Source organism: Pristis pectinata, chromosome 14, assembly GCF_009764475.1.
Source record: "Pristis pectinata isolate sPriPec2 chromosome 14, sPriPec2.1.pri, whole genome shotgun sequence".
NCBI lineage: Eukaryota > Metazoa > Chordata > Chondrichthyes > Rhinopristiformes > Pristidae > Pristis > Pristis pectinata.
The window spans coordinates 48,473,945-48,493,664 of record NC_067418.1 but is presented as its reverse complement, the minus strand read 5'-3'; the positions used below and the strand labels follow the sequence as shown (position 1 = coordinate 48,493,664).

General features: G+C 45.0%; 2 protein-coding genes across 11 annotated transcripts in view; one reads left to right on the top strand and one right to left on the bottom strand.

The window, feature by feature from the left end:
• Positions 1 to 19,720, bottom strand: part of LOC127577687 (lysosomal acid phosphatase-like) — a 281,423-nt gene that overhangs the window by 155,545 nt on the left and 106,158 nt on the right. The window lies entirely within an intron of this gene.
• The window catches only part of LOC127577686 (lysosomal acid phosphatase-like), a 265,300-nt gene that overhangs the window by 228,335 nt on the left and 17,245 nt on the right, over positions 1 to 19,720 (top strand). For both annotated transcript variants that reach the window (XM_052029109.1, XM_052029108.1), the window contains exon 2: positions 16,581 to 16,676. In XM_052029109.1, the coding sequence (XP_051885069.1) occupies positions 16,581 to 16,676 (96 nt within the window). The remainder of the gene's footprint in view (positions 1 to 16,580; positions 16,677 to 19,720) is intronic.

Below are 19,720 nucleotides of genomic sequence, written 5' to 3'. Positions count from 1 at the left end.
AGGTTTGCCTGACGTTGTGATCATTTGAGAAATTCCCAAGCGACTGAGAGTGGGTTTCATTAATGCACACATTGTAAGCATGACCAGCTCTGGTGAAAATGATTTGAGGAAGGTATTTTTACTTTAATGAAACACCTTCGGGAGAAAGGTGGAAGACTGAATGATAAACTGATGTGGTTAACCAAGGGTGTGGCTGGTGCAGTAAGAGCATACAGGGGAGGCAAAGGATGGGAATTGATCTGTAATTGAGATTAGAAATGCCAGGAGAGTGAGAAGCAGAAAAAGAGAGTGCAGCATAAAATCTTAAGGGTAATGAAGTGTTGTTATGAGGCGCGGGAGAAAGAGGTGGCTGAGATCGAGAGCACTTTGGGGAAGTGGTGTCTCAGATGGCAGAATTGCTTTTTACCTTCCCACTTGAACTGGGGTTTGCAGTGAGAGGGAGAGAGCACCTTTTTAATTTGAGAAGGAAAGGCTCAAAGTTCATTGCATTCTTTCTAGAAGTTGCTAGGGGTGATGGGACCTAAGAGATGCTCTGTTCTCCCAGTGATGGCTCGCACAGCATATTGGCTGCCATTTTTGAAGGTCTTATTGATCAGGCAATTATGACCCATCATGAAAGGGGGATAAGAAACTAAAGTCTCAATTCACTACATTGCTGGAGATTTTTTTGCAAGTGTGTGCGGATTTTTATGCAGTGAGTGCAGAACTTGTTCAGTGAGTCAACTCCCTTCCCGGGAACCCTTCTCTGACAGCTGGCTCTGCACACAGAGTAGAGCTCGCTGTCATGAAGAGATGAAGGAAGGTGTAGGGAAAAGTTGTGGAAGGGAATGGGGCCAGTGCTCCCAAACAGCTTCTGCACAACGTGGTGTGTCACCTCCACCGGGTGCACCACTGTAAAGGTCCTCTGTAACATTGGCAGTGCTCTGCCAACCCTGGTGGAAGGATTTCAAGCTGTAGCCTAACCCGGTTGAAAAGGCCCAGCTAATTCCCAATCAGCTTGCTGAGCTGGATCAGTACCAGACTTGTTTCTCTGGGACAAGTCATGTCCTTGACTCTGGTGCTCTCCTCCAGCTTAAAGTAAAGGTAGTGTGTGCAGTATGCCAAAAATCAAGGATGTTCGATCAGCCTCTTGTATAACTCTCCAGTGTCTCCAGACTCTGTCCCCATCAGCCTCTCACATACCTGATCCTTTGCCTGTTCTCACACCTTCCCTCCCATCTTGTGTACACTTGAGACCCCACTCTCTTCTCTACCAACACAAATTAGGAACCCATGTAGGCCACTCATCCCTTCAAGGCTGCTTCGCCACTTCATAAGATCGTAGCTGATCTGATTGTAACCTCCAATTCACTTTCCCGTCTACCCGTGGAAACCTTTCACCTCATTCAAATAGTCAAAGGCTCTGTTTCCGTTACTTGCCTCAACAGCCATCTTTGGACCGTCTTGACCTTGAGGGACTGCCGAAGGAGAATTTTGTTGTTGGGCCAAAAATTGGATTTAAAATCCATGAGCTTTGACTTCAACTAGTACACTCTTTTTGGAATGCCAGAAGGTGCTTGTTATCTGTAATGCCCATAGATGTGCCACTTCTTGGAAGTCAAACCAGGGGAGGACTTGTATAGTGAATGGTAGGGCCCTGGGGAGAGTTATGGAACAGAGGGACGTAGGAGTACAAACACATAGTTCCCTGAGATTGGTGTCACAGATTAATAGGGTGGTAAAGAAGGCATTTGGCACGCTGACATAAGAGAGACTGCAGGTGCTGAAATCTGGAACAACACACACACACACACACACACACACACACACACACACACACACACACACACACACACACACACACACACACACACAATGCTGGAGGAACTCAGCAGGTCAGGCAGCATCTATGGAGGGAAGTGAACAGTTGACATTTAGGGTCCGAGACCCTTCGTCAGGACTGGAAAGGAAGAATCACGCTGGCCTTCGTCAGTCAGGGTATTGAGTATGGAAGTTGGGACATTACATTGCGGTTGTACAAGACGTTAGTGATGCTGCAGCTGGAGTATTGTGTACAGTTTCGGTCGCCCTGTCACAGGAAGGACGTCATGAAGCTGGAAAGAGTGGAAACAAGACTTACGAGAATGTTGCCAGGACTAAAGGGGCTGAGTTATAGGGAGAGGTTGGCCAGGCTAGGACTTTATTCCTTGGAACATTGGAGATGGGGGTGATCTTATAGAGATGTATAAAATCATGAGGGGCCGAGATAGGGTCAATGTACACAGGACTTTTCCCAGGGAAAAGAAACCCAAAAACCAGAGGGCATAGATTTGAGAGGGGAAAGATTTAAAAAGGACCTGAGGAGCACCACCTTCACGCAGAGGGTGGTGCGTGTATGGAGCGGGCTTGCCAGAGAAAGTGGTCGAGGCAGGTACAATGACAACATTTAAAGGACATTTGGATAAGTAGATGGATAGGAAAGGTTTAGAGATATGTGGACAAACGGGCAAATGGGATTAGCTTAGGTGGGCACCGTGGTAGGCATGGACGTGTTGGGCTGAAGGGCCTGTTTCCATGCTGTATTACTCTAATGACCCTGCAACACTGTCCGTGACGAGCCATCCTTTGCAAATGCGTGCCAGTGCTGTCGAGCTAACTGGGAACTTTCAACGTCTTTCGTCACTCTGTCCTTAATTTAAAGACTAGTGATTGCCACACAACTGACGTTAGGCTAATTGGTCTATAATTCCCTGGTTTCTGTCCCTCCTCCTTTGTAAATAGTAGAGTAGGCATGCCTAATTTTCCAACCTAAAGGAATAGTTCCAAAGTGGACAAATGTATAATATTTTAGCCGGAGCATCTACAGTGTTCTTGCCTACGTCTGTGGTGGCTGTAGACGGTGGATCCAAAGGGGAATTGGGTGATGGAGGACATAATTCAGCCTTTCGTCCTTGTTCTGCCACTCATTAATCTGGCTGGATGAAATAAACACTTGGAACGTGAAGGAACTGGACTGAAGTGATGTCTCTTTTGAAAATCCGCCATGGGCACAATAGTCCCTGCTGTAAGATACCGTGAAGAAAGTCATGAGAGATCTTTCTGTGTTTGAGCGGAGGATACTGAAAGCTTTAAGGTACCGGGAATGTAGTGGGAGTGCAGAAGAAAACAAGAGTTAATAACCAAGCATGATTACCAGCAGCAGGAGGACAGCTTATGGTCAGAATAGGGGAAGTGGTGTCTCAGAACTGAAGTGGCAGGATTGCTAAATTGTTTTCTTGTAACTACCAGGTTGTTATTTACAAGGGACAGACAATTGAATGTAGATAAGATGCATTGTTGGCCTGAATAACTTCCTCTGTGATGTCGTATTCTATGAGCTTGACACAAGGGAGATTTTGGGGAACTTTAAAGCAAAGGATTTTGTTCTGGCAAGCATGTGTGCAGTTTACTGGTCTGAAGCTTCAGCTGCAGAATACAGTGTGTAGAGGGAACTTCACATCTGCAGCTGTAGAATATGTGAACCAGTCACCCTGAAATTGCTGTAAGGTCTTCCTCCATGTCTAAGGCACACAGATTTGACGACAAAGTGTATAGCATTTGTGTAGCCATTCACAGCTGAATATGGCTGCACTACCGAATGCTGTTGGATGCCATTTTAGTTTGCTAACATCATTGATTGCTTCCCAGGGTGATCCTGGAATAAAGATAAGTCCTCGCAGGAGACTGTAGATGCCGGAATCTGAAGCAAAATAAAAACAAATTGCTGGAAGAACTCAGTGGATAAAGAAACATCGGGGGGTGGTGGGGGGGTGGGGGGGTGGGGGGGGAAGGATGGTGGATGTTTTGGGTCGAGACCCTGCATCAGGCCTTACACTGTCGAGAGAAGATGGCCGGTGTAAAGAGGTGAGGGGGATGGTGGTAAGATGGGCTGGTAGGCGATAGGTGGAACCAGATAAGGGAGAGATGATGGGCAGATGGAATTGTCTGGGTTTCAAATCCTGGCTTTGTTTTACCGTGCACCATTGTCATACGTCCTCCTACCTTGTCTCTGACACCCTCCTGTTAGATGAGTACTGGTTGTGACTGTGAACTGAGTCACTGGAGAGATTCTGAAGCTGGTGATATAAATGGTCTTTATTCATCACGACGAGCAGGCATTCTCCTGGAGACCCTCTCAACCGAGTCTCCCTGAACACACAATACATCAAGTTTTTATGCTCTTAAGAACAAAAGTAACAGCAGGTGATTCAATACAATCTCAGTATCTGGAATGGGATTGTTTACTTCAATATTCCATTGAGTTACACATCTACAATGGGAGACACCTCTGAATGTTCAAACACCTTGACTGGAACAAAGTAATTCACACGGATGCTCTAAAAGCTTCTGAGGACACACAAGCCAGGCACCCAAAATGAATGCTGTGAGGGCTGACTCTCTGAGTACAAAAATATAGAGCATGAACATTACAGCACAGTGCAGGCCCTTCGGCCCACAATGATGTGCCAACGTTTTATCCTGCTCTAAGATCTATCTAACTCTTCCCTCCCACATAGCCCCCATTTCTCTATCATTCATGTGTCTGAGAGTCTCTTAAATGTCCATGATGTATCTGCCCCCACAGCCTTTGCTGGCAGTGTGTTCCACGCACCCACCACTCTCTGCGCCAATCACCTTAAAATTGTGTCCCCTCATGTTATCCATTGTCACCCTGGGAAAAAGTCTCTGATTGTCCACTCGATCTATGCCTCTTATCATCTTGTACACCTCTATCAAGTCACTTCCCATCCTCCTCCTCTCCAAAGAGAAAAGCCCTAGCTCACTCAACCTATCCTCATAAGACATGCTCTCTAATCCAGGCAACATCCTGGTAAATTTCCTCTGCACCCTCTCTAAAGTTTCCACATCCTTCCTATAATGAGGTGGCCAGAACTGAACACAATCCTCCAAGTGTGGTCTGACCAGAGTTCTGTAGAGCTGCAACATCACTTTGCGGCTCTTGAACTCAATACCCCGACTAAAGAAGGGCAACACAGCATATGCCTTCTTACCGACCTACGCGGCAGCCTTGAGGGATCTGCGGATGTGGACCCCAAGATCCCTCTGTTCCTCCACACTGCTAAGAGTCCTGCCATTAACCTTGTATTCTGCCTTCAAATTGGATCTCCCAAAGTGTATCACCTCACACTTATCCGGGTTGAACTCCATCTGCCACTTCTCAGCACAGCTCTGCATTCTATCAATATCCTGTTGTAATCTACAGCAACCTTCGACACTATCCACAACACCACTAACCTTTGTATAATCAGCAAACTTACTAACCCACCCTTCCACGTCCTCATCCAAGTCATTTATAAAAATCACAAAGAGCAGGGATCCCAGAACAGATCCCTGCGGAACACCACTGGTCACCGACATCCAGGCAGAATACGCTCCACCTACCACCACCCTCTGACTTCTATGGGTGAGCCAATTCTGAATCCATGCAACCAAGTTTCCCTGGATCCCAAGCCTCCTGACTTTCTGAATAAGCCTTCCATGAGGAAGCTTATCAATCACCTTACTAAACACCACATCCACTGCTCTACTTTCATCAATGTGCTTCGTCACATCCTCAAAGAATTCAATCAGGCTCGTGAGGCATGACCTGCCCCTCACAAAGCCATGCTGACTATCCCTAATCAGCCTAAGCTTCTCCAAATGCCCATAAATCCAGTCTCTGAGAATCTTCTCCAGTAATATTCCCACCACTGAAGTAAGACTCACTGGTCTGTAATCCCCTGGGTTACCCCTACTCCCTTTCTTAAACAAAGGAACAAGATTTGCCACCCTCCAATCATCTGGCACTACTCCCGTGGCCAGCGAGGACACAGATCATCGCCAATGGCGCAGCAATATCTTCCCTCGCTTCCTGTAATAACCTTGGATATATCTTGTCCGGCCCCGGTGTTTTAATGTTTTTCAAAAGTTCCAGCACATCCTCTTTCCTCACGTCAACGTGCCCTAGCGTATCGGCCTGTCATACACCATCCTCTCAAATGTCAAGGTCTCTCTCTCTGGTGAATACTGAAGCAAGGTATTCATTAAGGATCTCCCCTACCCCTTCTGACTCCAGGCACATGTTTCCTCTTTTATCTCTGATCGGTCCTACCCTCACTCTAGTCATCATCCTATTCTTCACATACGTGTAGAACGCCTTTGTCCTACTCGCCAAGGACTTCTCATGCCCCCTTCTAGCTCTCCTAAGTCCATACTTAAGCTCTTTCCTGGCTACCTTGTAACTCTCCAGAGCCCAGTCTGATCCATGCTTTCAAAACCTCAGGTAAGCTTCTTTCTTCCTCTTGACAAGATATTCTACATCTCTTGTCAACCACAGTTCCTTCACTTTACCATCCTTACCCTGCCTCAATGGGACAAACCTATCCAGAACCCCAGTCAAGTATTCCTTAAACAGCATCCACATTTCTGCTGTGCACTTCCCCAAGAACATCTCTTCCCAATTTGCGCTCCCAAGTTCCTGCCTAATAGCATCGTAATTCCCCCTCCCCCAGTTGAACACTTTCCCATATCGTCTGCTCCTATCCCTCTCCAAGGCTATGGTAAAGGTCAAGGGGTTATGGTCACTATCCCCAAATTGCTCTCCTACTGAGAGATCTGAAACCTGATCAGGCTCATTGCCTTGTACCAGGTCTATTATGGCCTCTCCTCCAGTCAGCCTGTCCACATACTGTGTCAGGAATCCTTCCTGGACACACCTAACAAAATGCACCCCATCTATCCCCTTTACACTAAGGAGGTCCCAATCAATATTAGGGAAGTTGAAATCACCCATGACGACAACCCTGTTATTTTTGCACCTCTCCAACGTTTGAGCGAATCACAGGTGGCGATGAGTCAGCTCACCGGAGCGAGATGGGACACCTGGTTGATGGTGCCACAACAACAACCTGTCGCTGAACGTCAGTAAAACTAAAGAGGTGATTGTTGACTTCAGGAAGGGAAAGAGGGTGAACATGCGCCAGTCTACATTGTGGGATCGGCGGTGGAGAGAGTCAGCAGCTTTAAATTCCTGGGCCCAACACATAGACACAGGGAAGGAACTCCTGCGTCATTACTTTCTTAGGGAGTTAAGGAGCCCCGGCTTGTCACCGAACACTGCATCAAACTTCTACGTATGTACTGTTGGAAGTGTCCTGACTGGTTGCATCATGGTCTGGTACAGCAACCATAGAACCATACAGCACAAAACAGGCCCTTCGGCCCACCATGTTGTGCCGTCCATCAAACCACCCTCACACTAACCCTTTACTCCCACATATCCCTCTATCTCAACTCAAAATGCCTAAGAAAATATGAAGCTGCAGAGAGTAGTGGACTCAGCCCAATGCATCACGGGCACATCCCTCCCACAGATGTAGGAAATCCGAAACAAAAACAGGGATCGATGGAAAGACTCAGCAGGTCAGGCAGCATCTATGGAAAGAAAGAGCTAACATTTTGACTCTGATCTAGGAAAGTGAGAAAATGAGTTTGGGAGGAGGGATGGGGGGCGGTGGATAGGACAATGTGTGATGGAGTGAGGTCACGGATACTATTGGGATAAGCTGTTGATAAAGTTATCTGGTTCCTATGTTAGTGAGGGCAGAGAGAGGGAGAGCACGAACAAAGAAGCATAAAAGCTGTTAAAATTGGAGAGAGACAGCACAAAGAAACATAACAGCTGCAAAATGGGGAGCTGTAGGAGATGCCCAAAAGGTCGGGATGTGCCAGTGGAAAGGGATAATCTGAGTGACTATTACAGGTGGAAGACGTGTAGCAGAAGCGGCCAGTTCTGATGCAAACAGAAAAACAGCTTGCCTGAAGTTGTAGAGTTCAGTATTGAGTCTGGACAGCTGTAATGTGCCCAGACAGGAGATGACGTGCTGTTCCTCAACCTCACATTGAGTCTTGTCAATCAAAAGAAACTGCAGATGCTAAGAATCTAATAGAGAAACAGATAATGCTGGAAACACTCAGCAGGTCAGGCAGCGTCTGTGGGAAGAGAAACAGAGTTAATGTTTCAGGTGGAAGACCACTTGTCGGTGCTGGAAAGAAGATACAAGCCTGTGGAGCTGCAGGGAGGGAGGTGGTGGTGCTTCTGATAGGGTAAAACCAGGGTGACGGTGGGGATCGGCTGTGAACCAAGTTATCTGGTCAGTGAGCGAATGGGAGCAGTCAGAGAGTGAGAACATAGACAAAAGTAGGAGTGTGAAACGCGGGAGCAGGGAGACTCGCGTGGCAGATCTGGCCGGACATTTTGGTATTGGTTTCTTGTTGTCACTTGTGGCCCTGAGCATCTCACTGCTTTAAACTGCCCTGTCCGTGATGGTTATTACATTGGTAGCAGTGTTTCCCACATCCTTTTGTATCTGACGTGTGATTCTTGCTTCACATCAAAACTTCTGCTTTTGCTGCTGTGCTGTGACCATACATTGTTTTCACAAGTGCATTAAAGTGCGATAAGATCAGATATCTTTTTTAGTGGCATGTACATCGAAACGCACAGTGAAATGCATCTTTTGCGTAGAGTATTCTGGGGGCAGCCCGCAAGTGTCGCCACGCACCGAGCTTGAAATCTTTTGGTGCTGCTTGTATCTAAAACTGGCAATGTGGCTGTTTCGTAGGCATCCCACCTGATTGCCACAGCTGGAGCCCCAATCCCTGCTGCTGGAACCCCCAGTTCCTGCTGATTCCCACCATCTCAGAGACCTAGGAAACAATGAAGTGAAAGCAGAACCTACCCAACCTACTGATATCCGGGACTTCAGGTGACAGCTTTGCCTCAGGAACCTGCAGCTGGGCAGTTAAGCGCACTTGGTGAAAGCTGGTGTGTGAGAGTGAAATACAGATAGGGGGAGGGCCATGCATTGAAGGTCCAACCTCTCCCAAGCAGAAAGCTGGATTCACCGAAAGCCCCGGTTTGATTTTGATTTGTGGCCTGCTATCTGGGACACCATTCTTCTAGCTCCAACAAAGGCAAAGATTTTTCCTTTGCTCTATTTAAAAAGTATTGGCATTCTGTTATTGTTCAAAAGTACAATTAGTACTGGAGTCAACACTGCAATTCCCAAGCTGCGAGGCAGGATTTGAACTTTTCATTTCCAGCTCAATAGTCCAGACCTTTTAAATTAACTGTACAATCATTTGACCTCTGTCCTGCCTTGATTGTGCTATTCTACCTTCCTATCCTTAGGTCCCCATATTTGTCTTTTTCAAACGTACCTCCCCCATTGGCCAAGCCCCCAGATTGTGAAATAGTCTCCAATTCCTTTTGCCTTTTTCTCAACAATCCCCAAACCTTGCCCTCTTTGACCAAGCTTTTACTCGTCCATCTCTATATGGAGATGGGGTTTGGTGTAAAATGTCTGTTTTATTCCCCTCTCCCACAACACCTGGGCCACTGTACCTCCCTCTGCAAATGGATGCTCCAATTCCTCATCGGGGACCTCAATCAGTGAGGATCGGTAGCAACATCTCCTCCTAGGTGACCATCAACACAGACGCACCTCAAGGCTATGTGTTTAGCCCCCTGCTCTACTCTCTATACACACGTGACTGTGTGGCTAAGCACAGCTCCAATGCCACGTACAAATTTGCCGACGACACCAGTGTTTGGGAGAATCACAGGTGGGGACGAGTCAGCTCTCAGGAGCGAGATGGGACACCTGGCTGATGGTGCCGCGACAACAACCTCTCGCTGAACGTCAGTAAAACTAAAGAGGTGATTGTTGACTTCAGGAAGGGGAAGAGGGTGAACACGCACCAGTCTACATTGTGGGATCGGCGGTGGAGAGAGTCAGCAGCTTTAAATTCCTGGGCCCAACACATAGACACAAGGAAGGCGCTCTTGCGTCGTTACTTTCCTAGGAGGTTAAGGAGCCCTGGCTTGTCACCAAACACTGCAACAAACCTCTACATATGTACCGTTGGAAGTGTCCAGACTGGTTGCATCGTGGTCTGGTACAGCAACCATAGAACCATACAGCACAAAAAACAGGCCCTTCGGCCCACCATTTTGTGCCGTCCATCAAACCACCCTCACACTATCTAACCCTTCCCTCCCGCATATCCCTCTATCTCAACTCGAATGCCTAAGAAAATATGAAGCTGCAGAGAGTAGTGGACTCAGCCCAATGCATCACGGGCACATCCCCTCCACAGATGTAGGAAATCCGAAACAAAAACAGGGATCGACAGAAAGACTCAGCATCTATGGGAAGAAAGAGCTAACATTTTGACTCTGATCTAGGAAAGTGAGAAAATGAGTTTGGGAGGAGGGATGGGGGTTGGTGGATAGGACAATGTGTGATGGAGTGAGGTCACGGTTACTATTGGGATAAGCTGTTGATAAAGTTATCTGGTTCCTATGTTAGTGAGGGCAGAGAGAGAGAGAGCACGAACAAAGAAGCATAAAAGCTGTTAAAATTGGAGAGAGACAGCACAAAGAAACATAACAGCTGCAAAATGGGGAGCTGTAGGAAATGCCCAAAAGGTCGGGATGTGCCAGTGGAAAGGGATAATCTGAGTGACTATTACAGGTGGAAGACGTGTAGCAGAAGCGGCCAGTTCTGATGCAAACAGAAAAACAGCTTGCCTGAAGTTGTAGAATTCAGTATTGAGTCTGGACAGCTGTAATGTGCCCAGACAGGAGATGACGTGCTGTTCCTCAACCTCGCATTGAGTCTTGTCAATCAAAAGAAACTGCAGATGCTAAGAATCTAATAAAGAAACAGATAATGCTGGAAACACTCAGCAGGTCAGGCAGCGTCTGTGGGAAGAGAAACAGAGTTAATGTTTCAGGTGGAAGACTACTTGTCGGTGCTGGAAAGAAGATACAAGCCTGTGGAGCTGCAGGGAGGGAGGTGGTGGTGCTTCTGATAGGGTAAAACCAGGGTGACGGTGGGGATCGGCTGTGAACCAAGTTATCTGGTCAGTGAGCGAATGGGAGCAGTCAGAGAGTGAGAACATAGACAAAAGTAGGAGTGTGAATCGCGGGAGCAGGGAGACTCGCGTGGCAGATCTGGCCGGACATTTTGGTATTGGTTTCTTGTTGTCACTTGTGGCCCTGAGCATCTCGCTGCTTTAAACTGCCCTGTCCGTGATGGTTACTACATTGGTAGCAGTGTTTCCCCACATTCTTTTGTATCGGACGTGTGATTCTTGCTTCACAGCAAAACTTCTGCTTTTGCTGCTGTGCTGTGACCATACACTGTGTTAACAAGCGCATTAAAGTGAGATAAGATAAGATATCTTTTTTAGTCGCATGTACATCGAAACACACAGTGAAATGCATCTTTTGCGTAGAGACTTCTGGGGGCAGCCCGCGAGTGTCGCCACGCACCGAGCTTGAAATCTTTTGGTGCTGCTTGTTTCTTAAAATGGTAATGTGGCTGTTTGTAGGCATGATTCAATGCTTGTTTTTTTCACAAGTTGAATTTTGAAAGTCAGTTAACCTGGGCACAAACTTGTTCTGCAGTGCCTTGATTAGGAAGGCACCAAAATTCCAATGATACGGCAAATTCTTTAACTGCTAATGTAATTGCTAATCTTACCTAACCTTCGGATTCTGGTCCTGAATGTGTAACTTTGGTGCCAGTTTAAGGTAATTCTGCAATCTCTGTCATGAAAGGAAACCTCTAGCATCATGCAAAATGAAAGGTCTACCAATGTGCCGCATATAGCTGAGCTGATCACTGTCAACAAGATTGCTTTTGTGCATTCTAGTGTGGCTTCATTTTCAAGTGGGCACCATTTCACCCTCACTGTACACCTCAACAATATTGTTGGCTTAGAAAACATCTCCATCCCTGCACAAACTCGCAGGCTTGAGGTCTCCCAGTGTAATTGGATAGGGTCTGTTGTACCATTTTGCACCCTTCTCATTGATCAATCCCAAATGTTAGCCTTTGTGCTCCAGCTTAAACTTTAGTCTCATGCTTCAGGTGCAAACGTTGAAATGACTTAGTTTGCCACTGAAAGTATCTAGCCACTCAATGTCTTCAACTTTAAAGAATGAAAGATTCTGGAGTACCAATCTTTCCTAGTGTATGTACCTTTATGGAATGATAATGCAGTAATGTGCAGAGAAGCACAGAGAGCTCCAATGGCACTGGTAAATCCAGGGTTGCTCGAAGAGTGGATGTATGTGCACCACAATACATGTGATCAAATCTGTCATGCACTTGTCACACTTAATTGTGTATAGTCCCAAACCTTCTCTTAAGAACATTGACTGAGACATTGGAGGGATTTCAGGTGAAATGGTCTGATCCTAAAACTACAAGGAAATGTTTATCATTCGGACAGTGATAGCCAGCTCCACCACTTTCATTTATGGGATACAGCCCTTCCATTAATTGCCATTGAAATGATTGCAAATGAATGGATTCAGTGCAGTCATCTTCCAGTTGCATCCAAGCTTAGGGCATTTTTTAAAAAAATACAGTAGAGTTATTTTTGAGGGGTAGAAGTCTTAAGACTATTCTGTTTTTTGCCGCACGTATGGCCTATGACAGTGCCTCAGACATTGGATCCCACTTGATTGCCACAGCTGGAGCCCCAATCCCTGCTGCTGGAACCCCCAGTTCCTGCTGATTCCCACCATCTCAGAGGCCTTAGAAACACTGGAGAGAAAGCAGAACCTACCCAACCTACTGATATCCGGGACCTCAGGTGACAGCTTTGCCTCAGGAACCTGCAGCTGGGCAGTTAAGAGCACTTGAGTGAAAGCTGGTGTGTGAGAGTGAAATACAGATAGGGGGAGGGCCATGCATTGAAGGTCCAACCTCTCCCAAGCAGAAAGCTGGATTCACCGAAAGCCACAGTTTGATTTTGATTTGTGGCCTGCTATCTGGGACACCATTCTTCTAGCTCCAACAAAGGCAAAGATTTTTCCTTTGCTCTATTTAAAAAGTATTGGCATTCTGTTATTGTTCAAAAGTACAATTAGTACTGGAGTCAACACTGCAATTCCCAAGCTGCGAGGCAGGATTTGAACTTTTCATTTCCAGCTCAATAGTCCAGACCTTTTGAATTAACTGTACAATCATTTGACCTCTATCCTGCCTTGATTGTGCTATTCTACCTTCCTATCCTTAGTTCCTCGTATTTTTTTCAAATGTACCTCCAGCATTGGCCAAGCCCCCAGATTGTGAAATAGTCTCCAATTCATTTTGCCTCTTCCTCAACAATCCCCAAACCTTGCCCTCTTTGACCAAGCTTTTACTCGCCCATCTCTATATGGAGATGGGTTTTGGTGTAAAATGTCTGTTTTATTCCCCTCTCCCACAACACCTGGGCCGCTGTACCTCCCTCTGCAAATGGATGCTCCAATTCCTCATCGGGGACCTCAATCAGTGAGGATCGGTAGCAACATCTCCTCCTAGCTGACCATCAACACAGACGCACCTCAAGGCTGCGTGCTGAGCCCCCTGCTCTACTCTCTATACACACGTGACTGTGTGGCTAAGCACAGCTCCAATGCCATGTACAAACTTGCCGACGACACCAGTGTTTGGGCGAATCACAGGTGGCAATGCGTCAGCTCACCGGAGCGAGATGGGACACCTGGTTGAGTGGTGCCGCGACAACAACCTCTCGCTGAACGTCAGTAAAACTAAAGAGGTGATTGTTGACTTCAGGAAGGGGAAGAGGGTGAACACACGCCAGTCTACATTGTGGGATCGGCGGTGGAGAGAGTCAGCAGCTTTAAATTCCTGGGCCCAACACATAGACACAAGGAAGGCGCTCTTGTGTCGTTACTTTCCTAGGAGGTTAAGGAGCCCTGGCTTGTCACCAAACACTGCAACAAACCTCTACATATGTACCGTTGGAAGTGTCCAGACTGGTTGCATCATGGTCTGGTACAGCAACCATAGAACCATACAGCACAAAACAGGCCCTTCGGCCCACCATGTTGTGCCGTCCATCAAACCACCCTCACACTATCTAACCCTTCCCTCCCGCATATCCCTCTATCTCAACTCGAATGCCTAAGAAGATATGAAGCTGCAGAGAGTAGTGGACTCAGCCCAATGCATCACGGGCACATCCCTCCCACAGATGTAGGAAATCTGAAACAAAAACAGGGATCGATGGAAAGACTCAGCAGGTCAGGCAGCATCTATGGAAAGAAAGAGCTAACATTTTGACTCTGATCTAGGAAAGTGAGAAAATGAGTTTGGGAGGAGGGATGGGGGTTGGTGGATAGGACAATGTGTGATGGAGTGAGGTCACGGATACTATTGGGATAAGCTGTTGGTAAAGTTATCTGGTTCCTATGTTAGTGAGGGCACAGAGAGAGAGAGCACGAACAAAGAAGCATAAAAGCTGCAAAATGGGGAGCTGTAGGAAATGCCCAAAAGGTCGGGATGTGCCAGTGGAAAGGGATAATCTGAGTGACTATTACAGGTGGAAGACGTGTAGCAGAAGCGGCCAGTTCTGATGCAAACAGAAAAACACCTTGCCTGAAGTTGTAGAATTCAGTATTGAGTCTGGACAGCTGTAATGTGCCCAGACAGGAGATGACGTGCTGTTCCTCAACCTCACATTGAGTCTTGTCAATCGAAACAAACTGCAGATGCTAAGAATCTAATAGAGAAACAGATAATGCTGGAAACACTCAGCAGGTCAGGCAGCATCTGTGGGAAGAGAAACAGTTAATGTTTCAGGTCGAAGACCACATATCAGTACTGGAAAGGAGATACAAGCCTGTGGAGCTGCAGGGAGGGAGGTGGTGGTGCTTCTGATAGGGTAAAACCAGGGTGACGGTGGGGATCGGCTGTGAACCAAGTTATCTGGTCAGTGAGCGAATGGGAGCAGTCAGAGAGTGAGAACATAGACAAAAGTGTGAAACACAGGAGCAGGGAGACTCGCGTGGCAGATCTGGCCGGATATTTTGGTATTGGTTTCTTGTTGTCACTTGTGGCCCTGAGCATCTCGCTGCTTTAAACCGCCCTGTCCGTGATGGTTATTACATTAGTAGCAGTGTTTCTCCACATCCTTTTGTATCTGACGTGTGATTTCTTGCTTCACATCAAAACTTCTGCTTTTGCTGCTGTGCTGTGACCAAACACTGTTTTCACAAGTGCATTAAAGTGAGATAAGTATCCTCTTTGACCAAGCTTTTAGTCGCCCATCTCTATATGGAGATAGGGTTTGGTGTAAAATGTCTCTTTTATTCCCCTCTCCCACAAGACCTGGGCCCCTGTACCTCCCTCTGCAAATGGATGCTCGAATTCCTCATCAGCTGACCTTAGTCAGTGAGGATCGGTAGCAACATCTCCTTCTAGCTGACCATCAACACAGGTGCACCTCAAGGCTGCGTGTTCAGCCCCCGATCTACTCTCTATACACACGACTGTGTGTGTGGCTAAGCACAGCTCCGATGTGCAAATTCGCCGACGACACCGGTGTTTGGGCGAAACACAGGTGGTGATGTGTCAGCTCACCGGAGCAAGCTGGGACACCTGGTTGATGGTGCCACAACAACAAACTCTCGCTCCATGTCAGTAAAACTAAAGAGCTGATTGTTGACTTCAGGAGGGTAAAGAGGGTGAACACGCGCCAGTCTACATTGTGGGATCAGTGGTGGAGAGAGTCAGCAGCTTTAACTTCCTGGGACCGACACATAGACACAAGGAAGGCGCTCCAGTGTCTTTCTTAGGAGGTTAAGGAGGTTCAGCTTGTCACCAAACTCTGCAACAAACTTCGACAGATGTACTGTCGGAAGTGTCCTGACTGGTTGCACCATGGTCTGGTACAGCAATTCTAATGCGCAGGAATGCAAGAAGCTGCAGAGAGTAGTGGACTCAGCCCACTACATCATGGGCACATCCCTCCCCACCATCAGTAGTATCTACAGTAGGTGCTACCTCAAGAAGGCAACATCTATCATCAACGATCTCCACCATCCAGGTTATGCCATCTTCTCGCAGCTACCATCGGGCAGGAGGTACAGAAGCCTGAATTCCCACACCACCTGGTTCAAGAACAGCTACTTCCCGTTCTTGAACCAACCAGCACAACCCCAATCTCTACAGTTTAGCAACACTACGACCACTTTGCACTAAAATGGACTTTTTCTTTTGTTCTAATTGAGTTCTTTCTTGTAAAAATTGTATATATGTTCAATTTGTTTTTCTTGTGAATGCTGCTTATCTCATGCTATGTGCCTGTGATGCTGCTGCAAGTAAGTTTTTTTCATTGCTCCTGTACTTGGGCATATGATAATAAGCTCGACTTTGACGGTTTGTCTTGGTGCCTCTAATGTAGGAATGAGAAGGTGTTTCACAAGAATGTGATTGTACAGAACCACACGCTCAACAGCATAATGAGATCATGGTGGGCAGGAGTGGGGGTGGTGTGGGAAGGAAGCTGAGAGAGAGAGTCTGGGACCAGGGGACAGAGGGCAGGGGTATCACTGGTGGAGCAGTTAAAACCATTTTTCTTTCTTTCTCTCCTCTCTCCACCACCCCCCGAACCCTTTTACTTTTTTTTTCTCTTCCTTTATAGAGTGACAAATAATAAAATTCAGCCTTTTGTAACTCTGACTCTTTCCACAGGTTTATCGTCATGGTGATCGATCTCCTGCCAGAGGATACCCAAGAGATCCAATTACGGAGAAGAATTGGCCCCAAGGTTTTGGGCAGCTTACCCAGGTCAGTGACCTCTGTTCCTGCTCTCCTCCCGTTTCGACGCTTCGCATAACCGAAGAGGCCATTTGGCCACTCGCACCCATTCTGTCGTTCAATGTCATCAGGGTGTTCTTTTCCCTCAGCACTAATATCCCACATTCCTAATAATTGAACTGTCCAACCATTGAGCCTTGTTAGATCTGGAGATGACGTTGACCAAAAGGTTCTTTGGAGGCACAAATATTATAGTTACAGCCGTTTTATTAGAGGTTAATCATAGTCCAGCTCAGACAGGGCCAGCCTGTGCCAACAAGCGAGGCGAGTAAAGACGCAACATAACAGTAACAAAGGAACATGAGCACGTGCTCTCCTTTTATACCGCAAACCAGTCTGGCCAGTTTTTACAATATTTCCTTTTACAATATTTTTATTAATTCTGCAAAGAAAATACAGAGTACATGAATCAAAAAGGTAAAAGTACTACTAAATACCTTGTGTTAAATCATACTTGAGATCACAATACTTTATATTAATAATTAGATGATAATTAATTAATAATGAACAAATTGGAATAATTTTATTATAAAAAGAATCTAAACCCACTACCAAGACCGAAGCTGTTTAATAGAGGAAAGGACAAGGAAAAACCCTTGACACATGTTGATATCAGCCAATATCTGTATTTTAGCCGCCAAATCAAAGGTTTTGAAAATAATTCATAAAAAAGGCCCCCCACAGCGTTTGAAAATCTAAGTTAGATTCAGAAATTGAACAATGGATCTTCTCTAAATTTAGGTATGACATAACATCCCGTAACCATTGAACATGAGTAGGCGGAGTGACTTCCTTCCATTCCATGTAAGCAACACAGCCCTCCTGGCTGTGAGAGAAATAAAAGCCAGAATGTGTAGGTCAGAAGCCTCAAATTATATCTTTTTCTCCAACAATCCCAAATAATGTAGTCAGAGGATTAAGTTATAATTTATTTTGAAGAGCACAGAAAAAGTTTGAAACACCTCTGTCCAGTGTTTTTAAGGCTCTGACATGTCCAAAACATGTGAATTAAAGAAGCCTCTCCGTTATTGCATTTATCACAATAAGGGGATACATCCAAATAAAAACGGGATAACTTGTCTTTAGACAAGTGAGCTCTATGGACCACTTTAAATTGAAGGATAGAGTGACAGGCGCATAATGAAGTATTGACCAATTTAAAACTTTTATTTCAAGTGTCCTCAGAGATTGAAATCTGCAAGTCTTGTTCCCAAGCGTTTTTAATTTTATCTAAAGGAGCCTTACTCATTCCTAATAACCTGTCATAAATATTAAAAAGCTTCATATTAAAAAATTAGATCTAGTAAGTTCTTATCAGGACTCATAGGAAAAGAGTGTAATTGAGATCAACGAAAGGCTCTGATTTGTAACTATCGAAAGAAGTGAGTTTTAGGTAAACTATATCTGGTTGTCAGTTATTCAAACGAAGAAAAAATTTCTCCTCCAAACAGATCCTGAAAACACGTAATACCCGATTTGTCCCACTCTTTAAAAACTACATCAGTCATAGTAGGTTTAACAAAACAATTAGAAAACATGGGATGAGGCAGAGAAAATCTCGAGACACCAGAATGTCTTCTAAATTGTAACCAAATCCTCAAAGCATGTTTAACTACTAGATTATCAGTTAGTTTGTTTAATGATAAAGGAAGTGATGAGCCAAGCAAAGAAAAACTCGAATTTTTTTTAACAGAGTTAGCTTCCAAAGAAACCCATACTGGACAATCCTCATGATTAATGTAATGTAGCCAAAAACATAAGATTTCGTATATTGACTGCCCAGTAATAAAACCTAAAATTAGGCAAGGCTAAACCTCCTTTCTTTTTAACCTTCTGAAGGTGAACTTTATTTAATCTAGGATGTTTGTTTTTTCCATATGCAAGAAGATATATAATTGAATCAAGAGAATCCAAAAAGGACTTAGGAGTAAAAACAGGTAAAGCCTGAAATGAGTATATAAATTTAGGTAGAATATTCATTTGAATAGAATTAACTCGGCCAATCAATGATATAGGGAGAGTTGACCAACTTGATAAAACCCTTTTCACATAATACAGCAAGGTAAGAAAATTTTCCTTAAATAACTGTTTATACTTTTTGGTAATCGTTACGCCTAAATAGGTAAAATGATTTCTTACAATTTTAAAAGGAAGGTTAGTATCGTGATATCAGATTATTCAAAGGAAAAAGTTCACTCTCATATAAATTCAATTTGTATCCTGAAAAGTGACTGAAACAGTAAAGTAAAGACAGCAGAGGAGGTAACGAGGTCTCAACATTAGAAATAAAAAGCAAAAAATCATCAGCGTACAGCAAAACTTCATGGGTAATACCTCTTCTAGAGATACCAGCGATATCTCTAGATTGTCAAAGAAATGGCCGAGGGTTCTAAAGCCAAATGAAAGAGCAAAGGGCTCAAAGGGCATCCCTGTCTGGTTCCACGTTGAAGTTTAAAAGGCTTGGAATTTTGAAAGTTAGTAAGAACTTGAGCCGAGGGGGATAAATAAAGTAATTTAATGCGTTGAATGAAATCGGGCCCAAAGTTAAATTTCTCTAAAGTTTTAAATAAGTAACTCTATTCAACCCGATCAAAGGCCTTTTCAGCATCTAGAGATATCACACATTCCGATATTTCCTTAGAGGGAGAATAGATAATAATCAATAAACGACAAATATTAAAATGAGAATATTGATTTTTAATAAAATCAGTCTGATCATCGGATATAATTGATGGTAAAATGTTTTCCAATCTGCGAGCCAGAACTTTAGATAAAATATTAACATCCAGATTGAGTAACGCAGTTGGTCTGTGTGAAGAACATTCCGTTGGATTCTTCTTTTTCTTAAGAATGAGTGAAATAGAGGCTTCATAAAAAGATTGTGGTAACCTACCCAATTTGAAAGAATCCGAAAATGAGAACATAAATGAGGTATTAGCAAAGAGGAAAAGGCCTTATAAAATTCTGCAGGAAATCCATCAGGACCCGGAGCCTTTCCAGAGTGCAAAGACCGT